The sequence below is a fragment of the Dasypus novemcinctus genome, chromosome 9 (genome assembly GCF_030445035.2).
Source record: "Dasypus novemcinctus isolate mDasNov1 chromosome 9, mDasNov1.1.hap2, whole genome shotgun sequence".
Lineage (NCBI taxonomy): Eukaryota > Metazoa > Chordata > Mammalia > Cingulata > Dasypodidae > Dasypus > Dasypus novemcinctus.
Genome location: NC_080681.1, coordinates 32401653 through 32420970, shown reverse-complemented (window position 1 = coordinate 32420970; position 19318 = coordinate 32401653). Strand labels below are relative to the sequence as shown.

The window sequence follows — 19318 nt, the reverse complement described above, 5'->3', positions numbered from 1 at the left end:
TAATTGATAGTAAAGATTCTCAGAATTAGTTGTAGTGGAGTACTCTCTGAGCTAATAGCCTTCAAATTTAAGGGTATTGCACAATCTATTCAAAGTATATACATACATTTAATACATTGATTCTCTTTGTGTCTCTCCTGCCTGCCACACACATATTTTATCCTTATTTTTGCTCCTTCATTTCCCCTTTGGTGCCAATTACAATTACACTTCACTTCCGTTCGTGATGTGGGCAGGCATACAGGCAGCTGGGTCCAGAGCTGGTAGCAAAGTTGTTCTGTAGATCAGCCATCAAGATGCATTTGAGTGGTATGATTGGCAAGTTCTGCTCTCAAGAGCAAGCACATCATCTCTACAACAGGTTCAGCTGCCAAGCCTAGGAGTTCAACCAAGTTCATTCCCAAGCTCAGGCTAGTCATTTGGCAACTAAGAGATTCCAGTATGCCAAAAGAGCCTGCAGGTAGTATTCTTATTATTTTTTTACCCCAAATATCTCTTTGTTTATAAATTAAGACTATTTGAAGATACACAAACATGTACAACTTGAACTTAGTGCAGGGTTCTTTCCATATGAAGTTAATTTAGAATGTACCTGAAATTAGGTTGATTATGTCAGATTTTTTAAGTGCTAGGCTTAATCCATATCTTTCAAAAAACATTTGTAATACAAGTAAAAATAAATTTCACCATTTTTAATATGTTTTTGTCAGGTTTACCTCGTGTATAGCCTTTTTTAACATCCTTAATGAGTTAAATGACTATGCAGGACAGCGAGAAGTAGTAGCAGAAGAGATGGCACACAGAGTATATGGCGAATTAATGAGATATGCTCATGATCTGAAAACTGAAAGGAAAATGGTAATTTTTATTTTTTATGTAGTTATAACTATATGAAATGTTTTCACAGAGATAATTGCTTTTTAATATTTGTGTTCAACATTAACTGGTTCCATATTTCACTAAATTTCTTTTAGCTATGAATTATCTCAATATACTTTTGCAGATTTACGTCCTTTTGGATTTAAGACCACTGCCTGTTTTTGTTTCCTAGTTTCCATGAGCTGAGAATGGTTTTTACATTTTATATGGTTGGAAAAAAAAATCGAAAAAAGACTATTTCTTGACGAATGAAAATTATATCAAATTCAAGTTTTAATGTCCATAAATAAGGTTTTATATGAACAGACTCAAATGCATTCACTTACGTATTATCTGTTTATGTTTTTGCATTGCAGTAGGAAAGTTGAGTAGTTATGACTGGGACCCTGTAGTTTGCATAGCCTAAAATACTTACTATCTCACTCCTACAGAAAAAATTTGCCACTTTCAAGATGATTTTTCTTAATATTATATTGGAAGTATTAAAATAATATTCTATAATATATATTTTAAAGAGTTTTGCTTTAATAATCTCTTCTTCAGTCTTGATAATGTTAAATAATTAGACCTTGAAAAAATTAAAAACCCTTTTTGAGATGAAAAGACATTATTTGGTATTTAACTGTAATTGTTTGTGTGTGTGTGTGTTTTTTTTGGTTGTAATCTTTAGCATCTCCAGGAAGGACGAAAAGCTCAACAGTACCTTGATATGTGCTGGAAACAGATGGACAATGTGAGTTTTACTGTTTTTATGGTTAACATAGAATTTTGCACACTGGCTTGGCCCTAAATTCTCTTCATGTTTTACATCTGAGTTTGCGGTGTTTCAAAATATTATTCATAATTTGACATAGCCAATAAAGTTTAAATACAAAATGTGAGACCATTTTGCCATTTTTCTTTTTCATGTATGGTTCTATACTTTTAATCAACTATATAATCTTCAGATCTTTGTAAACATTTAGGGAGATGCTTTTTGACTTTGCAATAGTTATTATAAAATATTGGTATAAGGATAGAAGGGGATAGAAATAATAGGGAAACAGTATGATATCTTGCAAGACCATTTAACTGAAACTCAGAGGACCTTAGTCTCTAGTTTTACACTTTTTCTCTATCACTTGATTTCTTTTGACTTCATTTTAGTGTATGTAAAATTAAGAGAGTAGACTAAATTATATGAAATGTTTCTTCCTGTTCAGGGATTCTATAATTCTGTACTTATAATATTGAGCTTCTGGTTAGAGACCATCCCATTGTAGGAAATAGAATACTTTGTCAGACAGAATTATAAAAGCATAATAATTATTTACTTAAAATTTTTACAAAGGTACTTGATAATGTAGTAGTCCTTAAATGTTCTGGCATTTGGTCATTTCAAAAAGATGATATGTATGTGGAACAATGTAATTTCCTTTGTTTAAAATTAAAATGCTCTAGCAAATGATCTTTTTGGTATTACTTTTGAACCCTTATGTTAGCAAGTCATTTACTCTTTACCTACATATTTCTCTGTGGGACACTATGTATTCCTTGCACATTATGCTGAAGGGACTTTTTTGTGTTCAATTAAGTTAGTCTGTGTTAGGAAAAAAATTGCTTTTTGACATAAAAAATTCATGGATATACTTGCACTGTTTTCAGCCTTTTCTTTCCTTTTAAAAATACATATTCAAAGCTTAAATTAAATTTCTGTCATTGATGTACTATTCTTAATCATCAGTGCTGATTGAGAATTCTTATTTATATTAATAGTTTACTTTTCATTTTTAGTTTGATTTTCTTTTTAATTGGTTTCATCAAGACTTTAGGGAGTGTTCATGTTTATTAAATTAAAATTGCTTTAACTAGCATCCTCAGTATCTGCCAACTAAGGAATGTGTGTGTGTATTTTCATTTGTACAAAGTGATAGACTCCTGCCAACTAAGGAATGTGTGTATGTGTTTTCATTTGCACTAAATGATAGACTCCTACACTCATGAGTCATTGGTCCTTTAAAATTGATGTTGGCAAAAAGCGTTCTTGTTAATATATGCTGACTTGTCTTTTCAATTATTGGCAGTTATTAAGCAAAAGTTTTAAGAGGTCATAAGTAGAAAAGAAGCATCAAAAAATGTAGGATCGATTTTTTAAGGGCATTAACAATACCATGACATGGGTGAGTTCAGCTCAACTCATGTTTATTGAAGGCATTTGATATGTACTGGGACCTGGAGGGACAAAAGTAACTGTAGCATGGTTCTTATTTTCATGGAGCCTGCATTCTAATGGAGGAAGACAGACTGACAAAATACAACTTTTGTGTAAATATGTAAAAATATGTGCAAAATCACATCTCTTTACTGGTTCCACAGCTTCTGTTTAAGAAAATGAAATTGATAGTATTCTTAATATGCTTAGTTAATTTAGAGAAAATTTAAAGAACTGGGAAAGACAGGTTGAATTGACAGAATATTGAAAACTGAGAAAAATTTTCAAAAGACTCATGTTAACCCCAGCCTCTTAGTTTCCTGGCTGCTATGACAAATGCCACACAATAGGTTGACTTAACAGTTGTACTGTTTCAGAGTCTTAAAAGGCTTAAGCTTCCTCTCAGGGTCAGTAGCATTCTGACTGGCTAGCTAGTTGGCAGTCCCTGGGATCCTTGGTTTTCCTGTCACATGGCAGTGTCTTCTTCCTCTTCTGGTTCCATTGACTTTCAGCCTGTCTCCTTCCCATGGCTTTTTTCCTAAAAGACTTCCAGGAATAAGGCTAAAACCCACCCTAATTTAGTTGGTGTACCTTAACTAAAAATAACATCTTCAAAAGGTCCTATAAAGGTCCTATTTACAGTGAGTTACGGTCACAGGAATGGATTGAGATGAAGAATGTGTTTTCTGGGAGTAGGTTACTCAATCTGCCAAGCCCAAGATAACAAATATGCAGGATATATGCTTAGCATGAAGGCGGAAGAGAGTAGCCTGTGAAGGAGATCTTAAAGGAATAGTCAGATTAAAAAGAGAGAAGTGTCAGAAGTGCCAAATGTATAGTTAGGAGGCTCCAAGTAACAGAACTCAGAAGTTTATAAGAACAGAGCTCAGAAAAGAGCAGTTCCAGAGTTGGGCAGTAGCTCAATGATGTCACCAATGCTGCCACTTCTTTCCATCTGTCGTCTCTTCCCATCTGGACCATGTTAGTTTTTTCCCTCAGTCTTGTCCCTTTATGGTTGACAGATGTCTTAGGCAGCCATGCACCACATCTTCATTCAGCTGCATCCAAAGGCAGGAAAAAGGGAGCATTTTTCTTGAATCTGTCCCTTTTTATCAGGGGAAGAAGACTTTACCAGAATATCGCTAGTGGAGTTCCTCATCAGTACCTTCAATAGGTTTAGATTACTTGCCCATGCCTTAGCTGTGGGGAGACAAGGAAAGCAAGTATCTGCTGTTTTTAGTTTTTATGCTAGGAAATAGGCTCTGCTAAGTAAGGAGGAATTAAGAGCGGAGGAATAAAATTGGTGTGGATTACTCTACCATAGAAAGGACCAACAAAAAGAATCTTTTCTGGAATATATCCCTATATTGTATGATATATCTTTTAGGGAGCAATTTTTAAAATATTATTGCACAAGAGGTTCTTTTGTGGTTGCAAAAAAAAAAAAAATTATGTTTTTTCCCCTGCAAACAAGACACCTAATATAAAAATACTTTTTATGTAGTCTCAGGTTATACCAAAATTAGTAGTCTGTAGATACTCAGTTTGAAAACACAGCTCTGAACTGAGTTCCAGAGAATTAAATGTGGAAATTTAATTTTATTCTTTATAAGAAAGTGACATTCTGTGTACTGTGGTATTTCAGATATTTTTATGTGCTTTAAATAAATTTAAAGTATCTCATTTGCTGTATCATACTCATCGAAACACTAAGTAAAGCCTACATTTAAATAATATTATAAAATATTTCTGAGCATATTTATTTGAAACAAATTACAGGTACTTGTTATGCCAGTTGTATGGCAAACCAAGCTCACTCAGAAATTTCTAGGCTACAAATACCTAGATATACTAGCTGAAATATTTTTATTGTACGTTAAGCTCTTAGCTGAACTAACTGAAAGAAAGGGAAATCTCTAACTGCTGGAAAGTAGGGCGAACTGAAAGTCAGAGCTTTAGGTATGTGAGCAGATACGTTTACCTGGGAAAATAGGGTTAGACGTGTAGGGGTATGGTGGTTTACTGGATCTGGAACTTGTTAACAGGGCTTGGGTTGTAATACACAGGGGCAGAGATGAGATTCTGCTTCTGTATGTTGAGGAGAGGTGAAAGACCCTAGTCCTTAGTGAAAGGGGGACTATGGTAATTCTGCCCATTAACAAAGGGAGACAGCAAAGAAAGAGGAAGTAACCTGTGAGAAATTTAAACCCTTTTGACCTGAGATTTGAAATTTAAATTTGCACTGCCTGTATGGTTTTATAAATCTCCAAGACAAGAATTTGACATTGTAACTAGTTCCAAAAAGGAAACGCCACGCTTTCTTCTCCTAACTTCTTAGAATGCAGGCAGTAAGGCATATACTTTCCAGGCAAGATCTAGTAGTCTTCTCTGGGGAATCTAACCAGCTAGAGATAAAAGACTATTAGATTAATGATATCAGGTTTTCTTCAGGAAACTGCCTGGCAGTCACCCTAGAGCAAAAGACCATCGTCCACACCCATCTGCAGAACTTCCAATGGGCTTTTTATTTATTTTTTTAATATATATTTTTTTATGAAAGTTGTGAACTTGCAAAACAGTCATGCCCAATGTGCAGAATTCCCATACAACACCCCTCCACCAGCACATTACATTGTTGTGGAACATTTGTTAGACAGATTTTAAGAGGACATCATCAGACTATTATCACTATGATCTGTAGCGTACATTTGGTATATTTTTTTCCATGCCTCCCCCGTATTATTAACGTAGTACCTTCTTTAACATCGATGCAAGAATATTTCAATATTGTTGTTAACTATAGTCCATAAGTTACATTAATTATATTTTTCCCATGCATCTCCATATTCTTACCATCTTATAATAATGATGTAGATTTGTCCTAGTTCATAGAACATTCCTGTATTTGTACCACTAACTACAATCCTCATCCACCTCTGGGTTCACTATGTTATTTAGTCCCTGGATTATTCTCTAGCTTTCTTTCAATTGACATTTACATCCCTAGACTACTCCTTTCAGCCACAATCCCATTTATAAGCCAACTGTGTTGTTATGATCAAAGAATGTTTTATTATCAATGCTTTCCATTTCCATACTTTTACAGTTAAGCTAGTTAAAAATTCTGCATACAGTAGCATCAGTACCTCTTCTCAGTCCTCGTCCTATCTCCCAGTAACGTCTACCCTAGATTTTAACTCTGTTCTTTGAATTTAGTTCTTATTAGACCATACAATATTTGCCCTTTTGTGTCTGGCCAAAGGGGTTTTTAAATAAGAGCAAATATATCTAAGGATCCTCAGGCATTTAAAGAAACATGTGAGCATCAGAGACCTAAACTAATTTCAGGGAAAAAAGCAGTTTAGTGGAAACACTGACTCTGCAAGGAAAAATAAAAATAAAAAAACAAAAAAACCCCAGTTATTAATATTCTTAAAAGGAACTGAGAGGATATTACATCCATGAAACAAGAACACTGTTAAAGAAGGAACATATAAGGAACAAAAAAGAATTTTGCTATAGCAGAAATGAAGAAACTTTCTAGAAAGAATGAAAGATAAAGCTGAAGAAATTTCTTAGAATGTAGAGCAAAAGGACAGAGACTGAAAATAGGAAGGAAAATATAAGAAAATCAGCGGACTCATCTAGTAGGTTAATTTTCATAGTACTAAGCATTCTTAAAAAGAGAAAATATAGAAAACGGACAGACAAAAATAATTCAAGAAAATATTCCCAGAACTGAGAGATGTGAGTTACCAGATGAAAGCATTTTTCCAAGTACACAGCAAAGCATATCTTCATGAAATTCCAGAACACCTAGGAGAGAGAAAGAAGATTTTATCAGCTTCCGGAGAGGAAAAAGTAAACAATAAACATATTTTATATAAAGGATAAGGAATCATGATCGAATAACCACAGCTAGAATTTCTGAAGGAAAATGATTTTAAACTTAGAGTTGTATATACTCAGTCAAATTATATCAATTAAAAATGATGGTGAAGGCATTTTCAGCCATGGACACCCAAAAATTATATCCCACAAACCTTCTTTAAGAAGCTACTGCTGGGAAGCAGACCTGGCCCAATGGATAGGGAGTCCGCCTACCACATGGGAGGTCCGCGGTTCAAACCCCGGGCCTCCTTGACCCATGTGGAGCTGGCCCATGCATAGTGCTGTTGTGTGCAAGGAATGCCCTGCCACGCAGGGGTGTCCCCCACGTAGGGGAACCCCACATATAAGAAGAGCCGCCCAGCGTGAAGGAAAGTGCAGCCTGCCCAAGAATGGTACTGCACACATGGAGAGCTGACACAACAAGATGATACAACAAAAAGAAACACAGATTCCCAGTGCTGCTGATAAGGATAGAAGCAGTCACAGAACAACTCTCAGCGAATGGACACAGAGAGCAGACAGCTGGGGGTGGGGGGGAGGGAAGAGAAACTAAAAAAAAAAAACGTTAAAGAAAAAAAAAAAGCTACTGCTGAATATACTCCATCAAAATGAGGAAATAAAGCAAGAGGGAGGAAGGTATGAACTAGGAAATAGTCTATCCAAATCAAGAGAGAGGTGAAAGGAATCCTTAGGGTAATGATGAGGGAAAATCCCAAGATCAGAAGGCTTTGAAAGAGATTAAATGAAGAAAATAAAATGGGTAGAATTCCTAGTATGCTTGAATTAACTGAGATGATATTTAAAGAGCTAGAGGAGATTGGGAATGAATTAGAGATGTGCATTGAAAACCAATTTTTTTTTTAAAAAGCTTAACTCCAGTATTTTAAAAAATATTCAGGGAAGGAAAAGTAATATGGTATATTCTGTGATTCAGTTGTGAATAGCTTTGACAAAGTCATAATAATTTTAAATAAATTTATGGTATTTTTGAGGAACCTGGCAGAAACAACACAAAACCACTTTGAAGGAACATTTCCACATCCCAAACCATGTTGGGGTTCCACTGAAAAAAATGAAAACAAACAAATAAAACCAAACGAAAAATAGCAGATAAACCAAAAAACTCCTGCTTAAGGTGGGCTTGTAATTAAAAATGAGAAAAGACTTGTGTTTTTTTCAATATTGGAAGGAGAGATTTAATAAATATTCACTCAGTAATGCCTATCGATAATTGCTGGTATTTAAGGCACTTGGATAGCTTTTAATAGTAAAATTTATTTCCTAATTTAGAAAGGACAAATTTTACTTTTGATGTACAATTCATTTCTGTACAATAGACAGTGTCATTTTAAAGTTATTTATTAAATAAATTTAATTTTCTTCTCAGTATCTGTTAATTTTTTAACAGAGTAAAAAGAAATTTGAAAGAGAATGTAGAGAGGCAGAAAAGGCACAACAGAGTTATGAAAGATTGGATAATGATACTAATGCAACCAAGGCAGATGTTGAAAAGGTAAGAAATAATCCAAATGGACTTTGATATCACAGTATTATTTTGTAGCATGAGAGAAGTCACAGTATTTGTATCAGTACTGGAATTTCCCCAATAGATATATTGTATCTAATTCTGAAACATACAAGTATTTCTCAACTTTAAATTACATATATTAGACTGAGAAGATAATTTTGTTTATTAGGGGAAAGAGGATAAGTTTGAAAGAGGGTAATTTAAGGACCCATATTGGAACTTTGAATGTATTTTGTTCTAGAACTACTTTGGACCATGGTGTTTAGTTTCTGTACTACTTATTTATTGTAATTTTCAGGTACACTGTGAATTAAACTTTTGTGGGTTTATCTGAAATCCTGGTTACCATGTACTGACATCATTATTTCCGTAAGTCAGTTTGTTTCAGAGTTCAAAAGAGCTAACTTGTTGGAATTAGAATAATATGGTATTGCATTCACAGTGTGCTTCAAAATTTACAAAACATTTTTGAATAAAGCAATTTATTCCTTGGAATGCTGTAGGAAATTGAGTTAGTTCTTTCTTTTTTTCCTATTTTAGAACAATTGAGAAATCTGTTTAGATTCCCCTCTTATAAACCTAGGATTCATGATTTATGTTAAGTTTGTATTCTAAAGTTCTCATCAATGTAGGTAATACGAATTTGACTCATTTGAAAAGCGTTTGTGCAAGAATAGATTTGAGATGAACAGAACATATTCTAAATAAGCATTCCTAAACTATGGTTTTGTACAGAGATAAAAATCATTGTTGAATATTATGTGGTTATTTCCTTCTGTTGAAAATAAACATTTCATCATTTAATCTCACTGTGATTGTGAATTGGGTAGGAGTGGATTGTGTTTTTACTACTAATTTTTTTTAATGGTTAAAATATGCCTGAAGGTAACTGCTTTTCTCTTCTGATTAAAAAAGTACTGTCTCAACTCATGGTGTTATCATTTATTAAAATTTAAATGATATCAATTGTTAGAAAAAGTCACTGAACTTAACACTACATTATTTTCTTGATGTCTAGGTATTGTCAAATCTGTTAATATACTCATTTTTAAATAAATGTACTCATTTTTAGAAAAGTGAATTAGCTATGATTTTATTGGTGGTGGTAGTAATGGTTTGGACCAATTTATTCCCAGGCTAAACAGCAGTTGAATCTGCGTACACATATGGCTGATGAGAATAAAAATGAGTATGCTGCACAATTACAGAACTTTAATGGAGAACAACACAAACATTTCTATGTAGTGATTCCTCAGATTTACAAGGTAATTTTTAGAGATATATGAAGTTAATCCTATTTTAGAGTTGGAAGAGTTAAGCCTTTAAAGTATAAAACTTAACTTTTAAATCTCAGGCATTAGAATGTTTCTAGATTCACTGATTATCAAGATTGGTGATAAGACATTTCTTTATGATTAAAGATTTGAAAAGAAAATTTTCTCTAATTTTTAAATGGCAAATTTCCCTATAGATTTATTTATTTATGTTTGTTTGTTTTTCTCAATAGATTTATTTTTAGTTTTATGAATAGTCCACTAAGACAATAATATTTTAAAGGCAAATTTTAATACTGTATCATTATTATGTTTTGACATGATGTAGTGGGAACTCATTGAAATTATATAATATAATTTGCTCACTTAGAATTGGGATGTGGCTTTTTGATACCGTATCAGATTTGGCATTAGTGTAGGTGGCAGAATCAGTCTTGCAAAATGTTTTTGCTAGCCTGATTTTTGCTGCCTGTTTACCTTTCTGGCTCTGTCAGATCGTAAATGTAATTCAGGCCTTGAGTTTCCTTGAGAATCCTGTCTCTCATAACTTGATGATAATAGTTGCCAAATAGCCTCAGGTGAAGACTCCAGTATTTACATGAGGTTAAATTATGTTACCGCCTGTTTTAGAAAGAAGAGAAATTGAAGAAAAATAAGTTAGTGAAACAATGTTAAATGAGGTAGCACCTGGTAGAGCAGAGCTTATGTGGAGAGAGTATAAAAGTCCAACTTACTTTTTTTCCCCCTTTGTAAGAAAAGTTAGAAGTACAAAGGAAGCACAGTTGAGAGTTGGTGGACAAGGGTGATACCTGGTTCTGGTCCTTTAATCCAGATCCTCAAGCCTGCCAATCGTCTGGTGCTTTTTTAGGCTTAATGGCTGAGGCGTCCTATTATGGGGAGACCCTAATTTGGAGATAAACTACTTTTTGTGTTTTGGGACTGGATACTTCTGTTTAGACCTTGGTATAGAATCGTTTGCCATTTTGTGATGCTAGGACCAATTATTTTGTGAAAATGTAGGTCTCTAAATACACTCTAGATTCTTTGGGAAATTATTAAAAAGGAAAGTACTGTGAAGGGTATGAAAGTTTGGGGACTTGAGCAGTGTAGCTCTTTAGGAGAAAGGTCAGTGTTGGCAAATAGGAAATGCCAAAAAAATATATCTTTATTGGGCTTCATGTACCCTGACATATTTCATAGTAAGATGTACTAATGAATTTTTGAATTGTGGGAATTCCATATATGTGCCACTTTGACCTTATGCTTCCTGCTTTTCCTCTTGTGTCCCCAAACCTTTGATTATTAGGTAGTTACTCTGGCCTGGTGGGAGGTCTAGATACCTCTTGGTGTGCAAACAACCATGGAGCCTTCTTGGTCCAGCGAGAGCTTACCAAAATTTTCTGAATTGACTTAAAATTTTCAGACTTGTGTATGTTATAGGTCAATTAATTAAACAAAAACCAAAAAGCAAAAAACTTTTCCTGAGAGTATAAGTAAGAATTGCTTTGATAGACTTATAAAAGATAGAGATGAGGCGTAGGGAACTGGTAGCCTGGCAGGAGTCCCTTTACAAGGCTTCAAAACCAGTGACACCTGGTTTTAGAATGTATTAAAAGCTTTTAATTTTTTCCTTTCTTTTGCTAATTAACAGGCCTTAGGTTTTAAGTAGTATAAGTTTGTAGCACTTGCTAAAAGGCATTAACTCGTAACTATCAGGATAGAAATTAAAAACTCCTTTTGGTTATTAACCTTCAGAATGAAAGGGCAATTTAGATTTACTTTTATTACTATTATTATCTCTGATTGTTAGCAACTACAAGAAATGGATGAACGAAGGACTATCAAACTCAGTGAGTGTTACAGAGGATTTGCAGACTCAGAACGCAAAGTTATCCCTATCATTTCAAAATGCTTGGAAGGAATGATTCTTGCAGCAAAATCAGTGGATGAAAGAAGAGTAAGTGCTTTATAATTGCTTTTTAATAAATGAATTTGGTTTAGGTGTACATTTTAAGTTGGGGAGTGAGTTGGTAACCAGATGAGGTAATCTAATGGGTAGTTTATTCTAAATTATATTCTGTTAAAGAAAGTCTTGGAATGGGTGGTGCTTCAGGCTCTAAGGACCATTATGTGAAAATTCTGATTCTCTTTTTAAAAAAATTCTAGCCTCTCCCCCTCCCCATTAATTGTTCAGTTGTATTCCTAGAGAATAACTAAACTGTGTGCTATATGTTATAAACTGTATTACCTTTTAGTTTAGTGAAAGTTTAGAGAAGGGAATGAACACACAGATCGAGTGTTGTCAGATTTGCCTTTAGCATGCATGTTGACACTCAGGCTGGATCTTGAGGCATGGGTGATATATAGAATGGTGACCTGTGAGGAGAAGGGAGGCAGCAATATGAGTAGAGGGATCAGCATAGCCATTGTACCTTGATAAAGTCTTTTATCACTGGTCATTTCTCATTAAATGTTGATTGAGTGACCAAGAAGCATGATTGGCAGAAACTGAGCATATGAAGGAAGAGCAAGAAAAGAGAACCGGTGTTTACGGAGTGCCTATTATGTACCATATGTTTTAGTCTTCAAAGCAAGGCTGTAAAATAGGTATCAAATTAGTGAGCATGTGTTGCAGAGCGTGGGGGTTTCATCCTCGCTCAGGCCCAAGAGTCGGGGGGGCTTGCTCCTGCCGATCAGCCGGCGGGGGGTGCCCCAAGAGGGAGCACCGGTTCTCCAGGCGTGGGGGACGTGCGGTTGGGGAAAAACCACTGAGACCGCTTGAGCGCAAGAACAGGTCTGCTTTATTACGGAAGTACACTTAGCTATATAGGGTTGGGTAGAGGGAGGGGCGTGATGAAGGGAGGGCTGGCTAAGGGGCGGCTGTGGATAGGCTGAAGCTGATGGATAGACCTGAGGTAAGCAGTTACTGGGGAAGAGGGCAGATTGTGGGTTGGCAATATGGGCGGGACTGGCGGGAAGGACAGCGGGGGCTGGAAGGGGAGGAGGGGTGGAGAAAGGCGGCAACAATTGCTCCTTTTGTTTTTAAAAGGAAATAGAGGCAACAAGTTTTGGTGCGCACTGTGGGTGTGAATAACTCAGTGTGCGCAGCAACAAAAGACAAGGATTATGAGGAGGAGGAGGAAAAGGAGGTTATAAGGACGGGTACTGGAATAGGACGAGGGGTGGGGGGAGACCACAAGGACCGGCTGGCCGTGAGCGGACGACATAGCATCTGGCCAGGACGCATGTGCCTGCCATTAGGGTCGGCGCGCGCCAGCGCCTGGCGCGCGCCGAGCCTTGCAAGCGAAACGGGCTCGTGATGTCCCCGGACCCCCCGCCCGAGGGGGAGGAACAGTTGGGGAGAAGTGAGGGGAGGAAGACAAGAAGCTATAGGCGTGCGGTCTGGAGTAGGTGGTGCGGGCGGAAGGGGCGAGGTGGACGGCTGGGGGGGGACTCAGCGGTGGCGAGGCGTTGGTAGTGGACTTGTACAAAGGAGCTGAACACTGCATTGGCTTGATCTTTGGCAAGGTGGACTATCCTTCTGATGGCCCAGGGGCCCACAGTGAGGGCTAAGAGGATAATGATAAGGGGGCCTAGGAATGGGAGCAGGTACGGGAGGAGAGAGATAGGTAATATCTTGATCGACCACCTGCCGGAGGGCAAGGGCGGCGATCCCCGTGCCTGCTCCAGCGAGACCTAAAAGGGTGGCGACGGGAGGGGGCTGGGGTACAGAGTAGGGGGTAAGCGAGGCTTGGGGTTGTGGGAGCTGAGGGAGGCAGTGGCGAGGGGGTGCCGGGCGAAGGAGCGGGCGAGGTGGAGCGGGGCAGAGAAGGGGGCTGTGCTTTTGGAGGATTGAAAATTTGATTTGGGCCCACTGGGGTGGAACGTGTGGGAATTGGCTCCTTTTTTATAGTGATAATGGCGCCGTAATCGTAGCCTACTGCATACAGGTGGGCTTGCCACATGCGGCCTCGTAACCAGAGGTCGGAGTTGGGGTCTTTGACTGTGAGTGTGATGGTGTTCCATCGAGTAGCATTACGCTGGAGAGTGAGGTATGGGTCTTTGTTAGGGGTGCTGGACCATCCGTGGGCGATGGTTTCGCACCCCCAGGAAGGACAGTAATAGTGCGCTGGGTCATGGCATCCTCTGGCGGAGGATGGGCACATGTAGAAACCTGTGGCAGCGGGGTTGTGTCCCCCCCCCTCATAAGACGGAAGGTTCGTGCGTCCAGTGAGGTTGGCGACATCAGTAGTGAAAGAGGGGGCGGAGGCGGTTACGTTCGAGGTGAGGAACCTTTTTTGTTGCCAGAGGGAGAGGGTCCAATTGAAGGGCTGGTGACTCGGGTTGGCAGCGGCTGGGAGAGCGAGGGAAGCCAGGACGAAGAGAACGGCTGCGAGGCTGTGTAGAGGCATCATCTGACGGTGCGGCATCTTGATGATGGCTGGTGCTGGATCCGGGTGAACGGGGCGACCTCTGGGCCGTATCCACTGTCAATGTTATCTCTCACCGAAGGCATAGGGTGCTGATCGTTCGGTGGAACTAGTGGGTCAGTGGCAGGCCGGATGCAGCGCCCAGGAATCCAGAGCGGCTGCGGCTCAGACTCTGGAAAGACACAAGCAAAGCCCCTCCCCTGTGCTAGGAGGGGAGCTGGATCTTGCCAACGATTTGTGGCAGGGTCTTTCCAATGGACAAGGGGAACTTGCGAGGGTTGCCACATGGGTCCCCAGTGCTTATGGGTGGGGGAGAGTCCATGGTCATCGAAGGTTAGGAGATTGTGATGAATGAGGCAGGCAGTCACGACGTCGGCGGGGGCCTTGTGGGGAGAAGAGGCCCTCTCTTTCTGAATGAGTAGCTTGAGCTGTTGGTGAGTGCGCTCGACGATTCCTTGCCCCCTGTGGATTGTATGGAATGCCAAAATGATGCGTGATGTGATACATCTGCACGAAGCTGGCGAAGGAGGCACTGCGATACGCTGGCCCGTTGTCTGTTTTGAGATCCCATGGAATTCCCATGAACAAAATAGCTTGGCGAAGCACCTGGACGCAGTGTTTAGCACTTTCTCCCGCAAGAGGGACTGCATAGCACAGATGCGAAAAGGTGTCAATTGCTACATGAAGATATTTGAGGCGGCCGAATGCGCTGACATGAGTGACATCTAATTGCCACCTTGAGTTCGGGGGGAGGCCGCGGGGGTTAACACCCTGAGGCTGCAAAGGCCCAAGTGGCAACAATGGTGCACAAGTCCGGCACGCACGCACAAGGTGTTTGCAAGTTTCAATGGGAAGGTCTGGGAAGAGCTTCCGGATGGACCGTGCAGAGAAGTGGAATTGGGAATGCAGGAGCTTGGCTTGATTAAGAAAGTCTCCAAGCCGCGGCCCGTCGGCAGGGTTTTCATGTAGGAGGACCGGGTTTACCTGGTGGCTTGACACAGAAGCATCAGCGAGGTCATTCCCTTGAGCCAGCGGTCCTGGTAGGCCAGAGTGGCTTCTGATATGAGCAATGAACCAAGGCTGCTGCCTTGCCTCAAGCAGTCGCTGTACGAAGGCGAGCGCTTGGTCAATGTTTGAGTCACTCGGTAAGAAAGTGGCAAGCGGGAGGCTGTGGCACACTTGAAGGGTGTATAGGCTGTCAGTGAAGATGTTGAGAGACTGGTTTGGGTGGAGGTTAAGGACTGCAGCGACGGCTAGAAGCTCACCTACTTGAACAGAGAAGTCATTTGCGAACAGCAGTTGCTGTGGCTCAGGATTTCCAGGAGTGTATATAATGGCTGCAAATGCCATTTTTGAGGCATCTGTGAAGGCAGTGATGGCTGAGGGGATTGGGTTCCGTGCGGGCAATGGATGGAACGGGTTGGAAAACGCCAATTGAGACATTCCCTGCAGCAATCGGTGATGAGGATAGTGGTTGTCAAAGGAGCCGCGAAAGAGCTCTACCAGGCTCTGCATTTGGGCATTGTTCATGATGAGGGAGGTAACTTCCTTGGCATCTAAAGGCCAGACAATGGTGTGTGGCGGGATGCCATACGTTTGTATGGAGAGAAGTACTAAGTCAGTGGCCAACGCGATCCAGGCCCTTGTAAAAGGGCAGATTTTCGGGAGTTTGCTCTTTGACGTATGCAGAAAAAGGAGAGGGCCATCTTGCCACAAGAGACCTGTGGGAGTGATTGGCGTTGGCAGAACTAAAGCCAAAATTGGAAGGTTAGGGGAGAACCGCTCCAGGCGGCATTGCTGCAGAGCGGCGCTAACTTGCTGGACGACTTCTCGAGCAGCAGGAGTGATGGTGATGCTGCGGGTGGCTGCAGTTGGTGGGCTGTCTTTGGTCTGCAAGAGCTCGAAGAGGGGTTGCATCTGCGCTGTTGTGATGGGCAGCGCCGAGCGAAGCCAATTGATTTGTCCGCAAAGTTGTTGGAGTTCAGTCAGCGTCATCTTGTGAGAGACATGAATTTGTGGGCTTGTGGGCTGAATGAAGTGATGAAAATGAAAGCCCAAAAATTGAAAAGGAGGTTGGAGGTTTATTTTGTCTGATTGCACGGTAAGTCCGAGGCTTGAAAGGTGTGTCATCACTGCAGAGAGCAGGTCATTGAGGAGCGCGCTGGAGCTCGCTGCTAAGAGAAGGTCATCCATATAGTGGAGAATGTATGTTCGCTCTGGATGAAACTTTGAGCGCAGCGGCTCAATGGCATGGTTGACAGAGCTGACATATGGTTGGGCTGTTCTGCATACCTTGCGGTAGCACTCGCCATTGGAATCGAAGCGCTGCGCCCTGGTTGTTGGTGCGTGGGACTGTAAACGCAAATCGCGGACAGTCTCGCGGGTGAAGAGGAATAGAGAAAAAGCAGTCCTTGATGTCGATGGTCGCCGCGTGAAAATGCTGGGGGACTGCAGTGGGATGCGGGCATCCTGGCTGAGGTGACCCCATTGGCTTGATATGCTTGTTGATTTCGCGGAGATCGTGGAGAAGGCGGTATTTGCCGGTGTTCTTTTTGCTAATGACAAAGACTGGTGAATTGTAGGGACTAGTGGATGACTCTATATGCCCTGCTTGTAGCTGCTCTTCGACGAGGGCAGAGAGAGCTTGCAGCTTGTGAGCTGGCAAGGGCCACTGCTCGACCCAGATGGGCTCCTCTGTGTCCCATTCCAGAGGGATAGGGTCAGGTTTTGAGATGGGAGCAGTGGCCCCTAGAAGGGGGGGGGCAGCGCAGCTGAGAAGGCTTCTGTGGTGATTCGGGCCTTTAGCTGGCTGAGGACATCTCTCCCCCATAAGATGGTTTGGACAGACGAGAGGACGAGTGGACGAATTTGGCCTTCGTGGCCTTCTCGGTCGCTCCAATGCAGAGGCTGGGATGTTTTCCAGGAGGCAGCGGCTCCTGTGGCGTCGATGACTTGAGGGCCGGTTTCGAGGGGCCAGTGATTGAATGCGGCGATTTCGAAGGGAACACAGGAGACTTCAGCGCCAGAATCTAGAAGCCCATCAAGCCATTGCCCATTAATCTTAAGCTCTAATGAGGGTTTCTGGCGGCGTGTGATGGGCATTGTCCACATTATGGCTTGGGAATTTTTCTGGGGGCCTCTTGGGGGTGGGGCTGAGGCCTGCCCCGCTGGAAGTTTAAAGGCTGCTGGGAACCTTGGGCGGAACGGCAGTCGCGGGCCCAATGATAACCTTTCCCACAACGCAGACACGGCGTAGAAGGGCCCCTTGGCCGTCGCATCAGCGGGTCTGAGCGAGGCGCTGGGCCTGGCTGGGAGCACTCGGGGACGAAGTGGCCGGGCTGGCCGCACCGAAAGCAGATGGAAGTGGGGCCGGATGAAACAGCCATGGCAGAGGCAAAGGCAGTAGTGAGTGTTTTGACTTGTGGGTCGACGTCACGGCAAGCAATGACCCATTCGTGCAGAGCCTTGTCGCGTATGGGAAGGACTACGGCCCGGAACGGCGCAAGGCACCCGTCAATGACTAACTCTTTGGCTAACGCAAATTGGGCATCCTCGCTGGAAATTTTCCGTTGACAAGCTTCCAGGACGCGGGCGACAAATGCTGGGAAGGTCTCATTGGAGTCCTGAAGCAGCTGCGCGAGCTTGGTGGGCTGCTTGGTGGAAACTAGAGAGAATGACCGCTGGACGAGGACTTTTACCCGGTGCCAAAACCCTGGGTCAATTTCGAGATAAGAACGAGGGTTTGCATAATTGTTGGTGCCCATGTATGCATCGGAGGGATCGAGGACGCCAGCTTGGGCATTCTCCACGATTTGCCGGTCAACAGCCGCTTGGTAATGGGCGCGCCATTCAATAAATTGACCCGGTGTCAGGATGGCACGGGCTAGTGCAATCCAGTCATATGGGAGAACGAGTTGGGTCCCCAACTCCTCAAGTAGTTGCTGCGCATAAAGGCTGCCAATTCCGTCTTCCTTTACAGCTTTGCAGAGGGTCCTGACCTCTTCCGCTGTAAAGGGTAGCCAAGTTTGGGGTCGCTGCGGCGTGGGCTGCGGATTCAGCGGATACAGCTGAGGGGTTTGAGGAGGCGTGGCACCGGGGACCGATGGAGCAGCCAAGGCAGGTGAAGGGCTATTGCCGTACGGCGGCGGCAAGGGATAAGCAGAACACGGGTGAGAAAATGGCGGCTTAGCGGCTTCCAGGCGACAACAAAATGGTGGCAGGACCCTTCCGGGCGCCGGCCAAGATGGCGGAGCAGCTACATCCGGCGGCGGACAAAATGGCGCGGGGGGCGCTTCCGGTTTAGCGGAAGATGGCGACCCTGCAGTTTCCGGGCCCGAACCGGATGCTGACTGGGCAGGAAGAGGCGGGTAGAGGCAGGAGGAGGAGGATACTGGCGGAGAAGAAGCCGGATGCGCGCCATCTTGGGCAGAAGTGGGGGAAGAAGGCGGAAGTCCGCCATCTTGGGGAGTGGCAGGAGTGGTTTCTGTCTGCTGCGGGGAGCTCGGGCGGGGAGGTTCGCGCTCGAGAGCAGCAGCAAGTTGGTTAGACAGAGAGTCAGTGTTGGCGGACTCATCGGGATCACAGTCTAGAGGCCGTTTGGGAGAAGCTTCATAAACGGCTTCGGTCGGAGCGCCAAGGAGACAAGCGCGAATGGCCACGAGAACGGGTAAGAGGCCTGCTGGGAAGGTGCGTTTCTCGTGCTCCATGGCGGAGGTGACTTGATCTATGAGTCGCGAGTATGTGTCCGGGCTCCAGAGTTGGCAGGTGGCGAGCCACGGATTAAAAGGGAGCAAGAGATCTCAGTACTTTTGGAGCTGCCGCAAGGAGACGCGGACTCCATTGGCATCGAGCAGGGCAGCGAGGGCCCTGACTTGCGGCGCCTGACGCAATGACAAAGAGGCGCCCATGACGGGATAGGGACGGGACGACGGCGAGGGGTCCCTTGGGGCTCGTCTGGGCGAGGGGTCCCTACCTGGAGAGGAGGACGATCACAGCAGCAGCAGCAGCAGAGAGGGGCCGGGGGAGGAGCTGCCACGTTGGGCGCCAGTTGTTGCAGAGCGTGGGGGTTTCATCCTCGCTCAGGCCCAAGAGTCGGGGGGGCTTGCTCCTGCTGATCAGCCGGCGG

The 19318-nt window shown here is 42.5% G+C and overlaps 1 protein-coding gene across 2 annotated transcripts in view; it reads left to right on the top strand.

The window, feature by feature from the left end:
* The window catches only part of FNBP1L (formin binding protein 1 like), a 131004-nt gene that overhangs the window by 87120 nt on the left and 24566 nt on the right, over positions 1-19318 (top strand). For both annotated transcript variants that reach the window (XM_058303160.1, XM_071217244.1), the window contains exons 4-8: positions 711-858; positions 1550-1612; positions 8370-8474; positions 9626-9754; positions 11574-11720. In XM_058303160.1, the coding sequence (XP_058159143.1) occupies positions 711-858; positions 1550-1612; positions 8370-8474; positions 9626-9754; positions 11574-11720 (592 nt within the window). The remainder of the gene's footprint in view (positions 1-710; positions 859-1549; positions 1613-8369; positions 8475-9625; positions 9755-11573; positions 11721-19318) is intronic.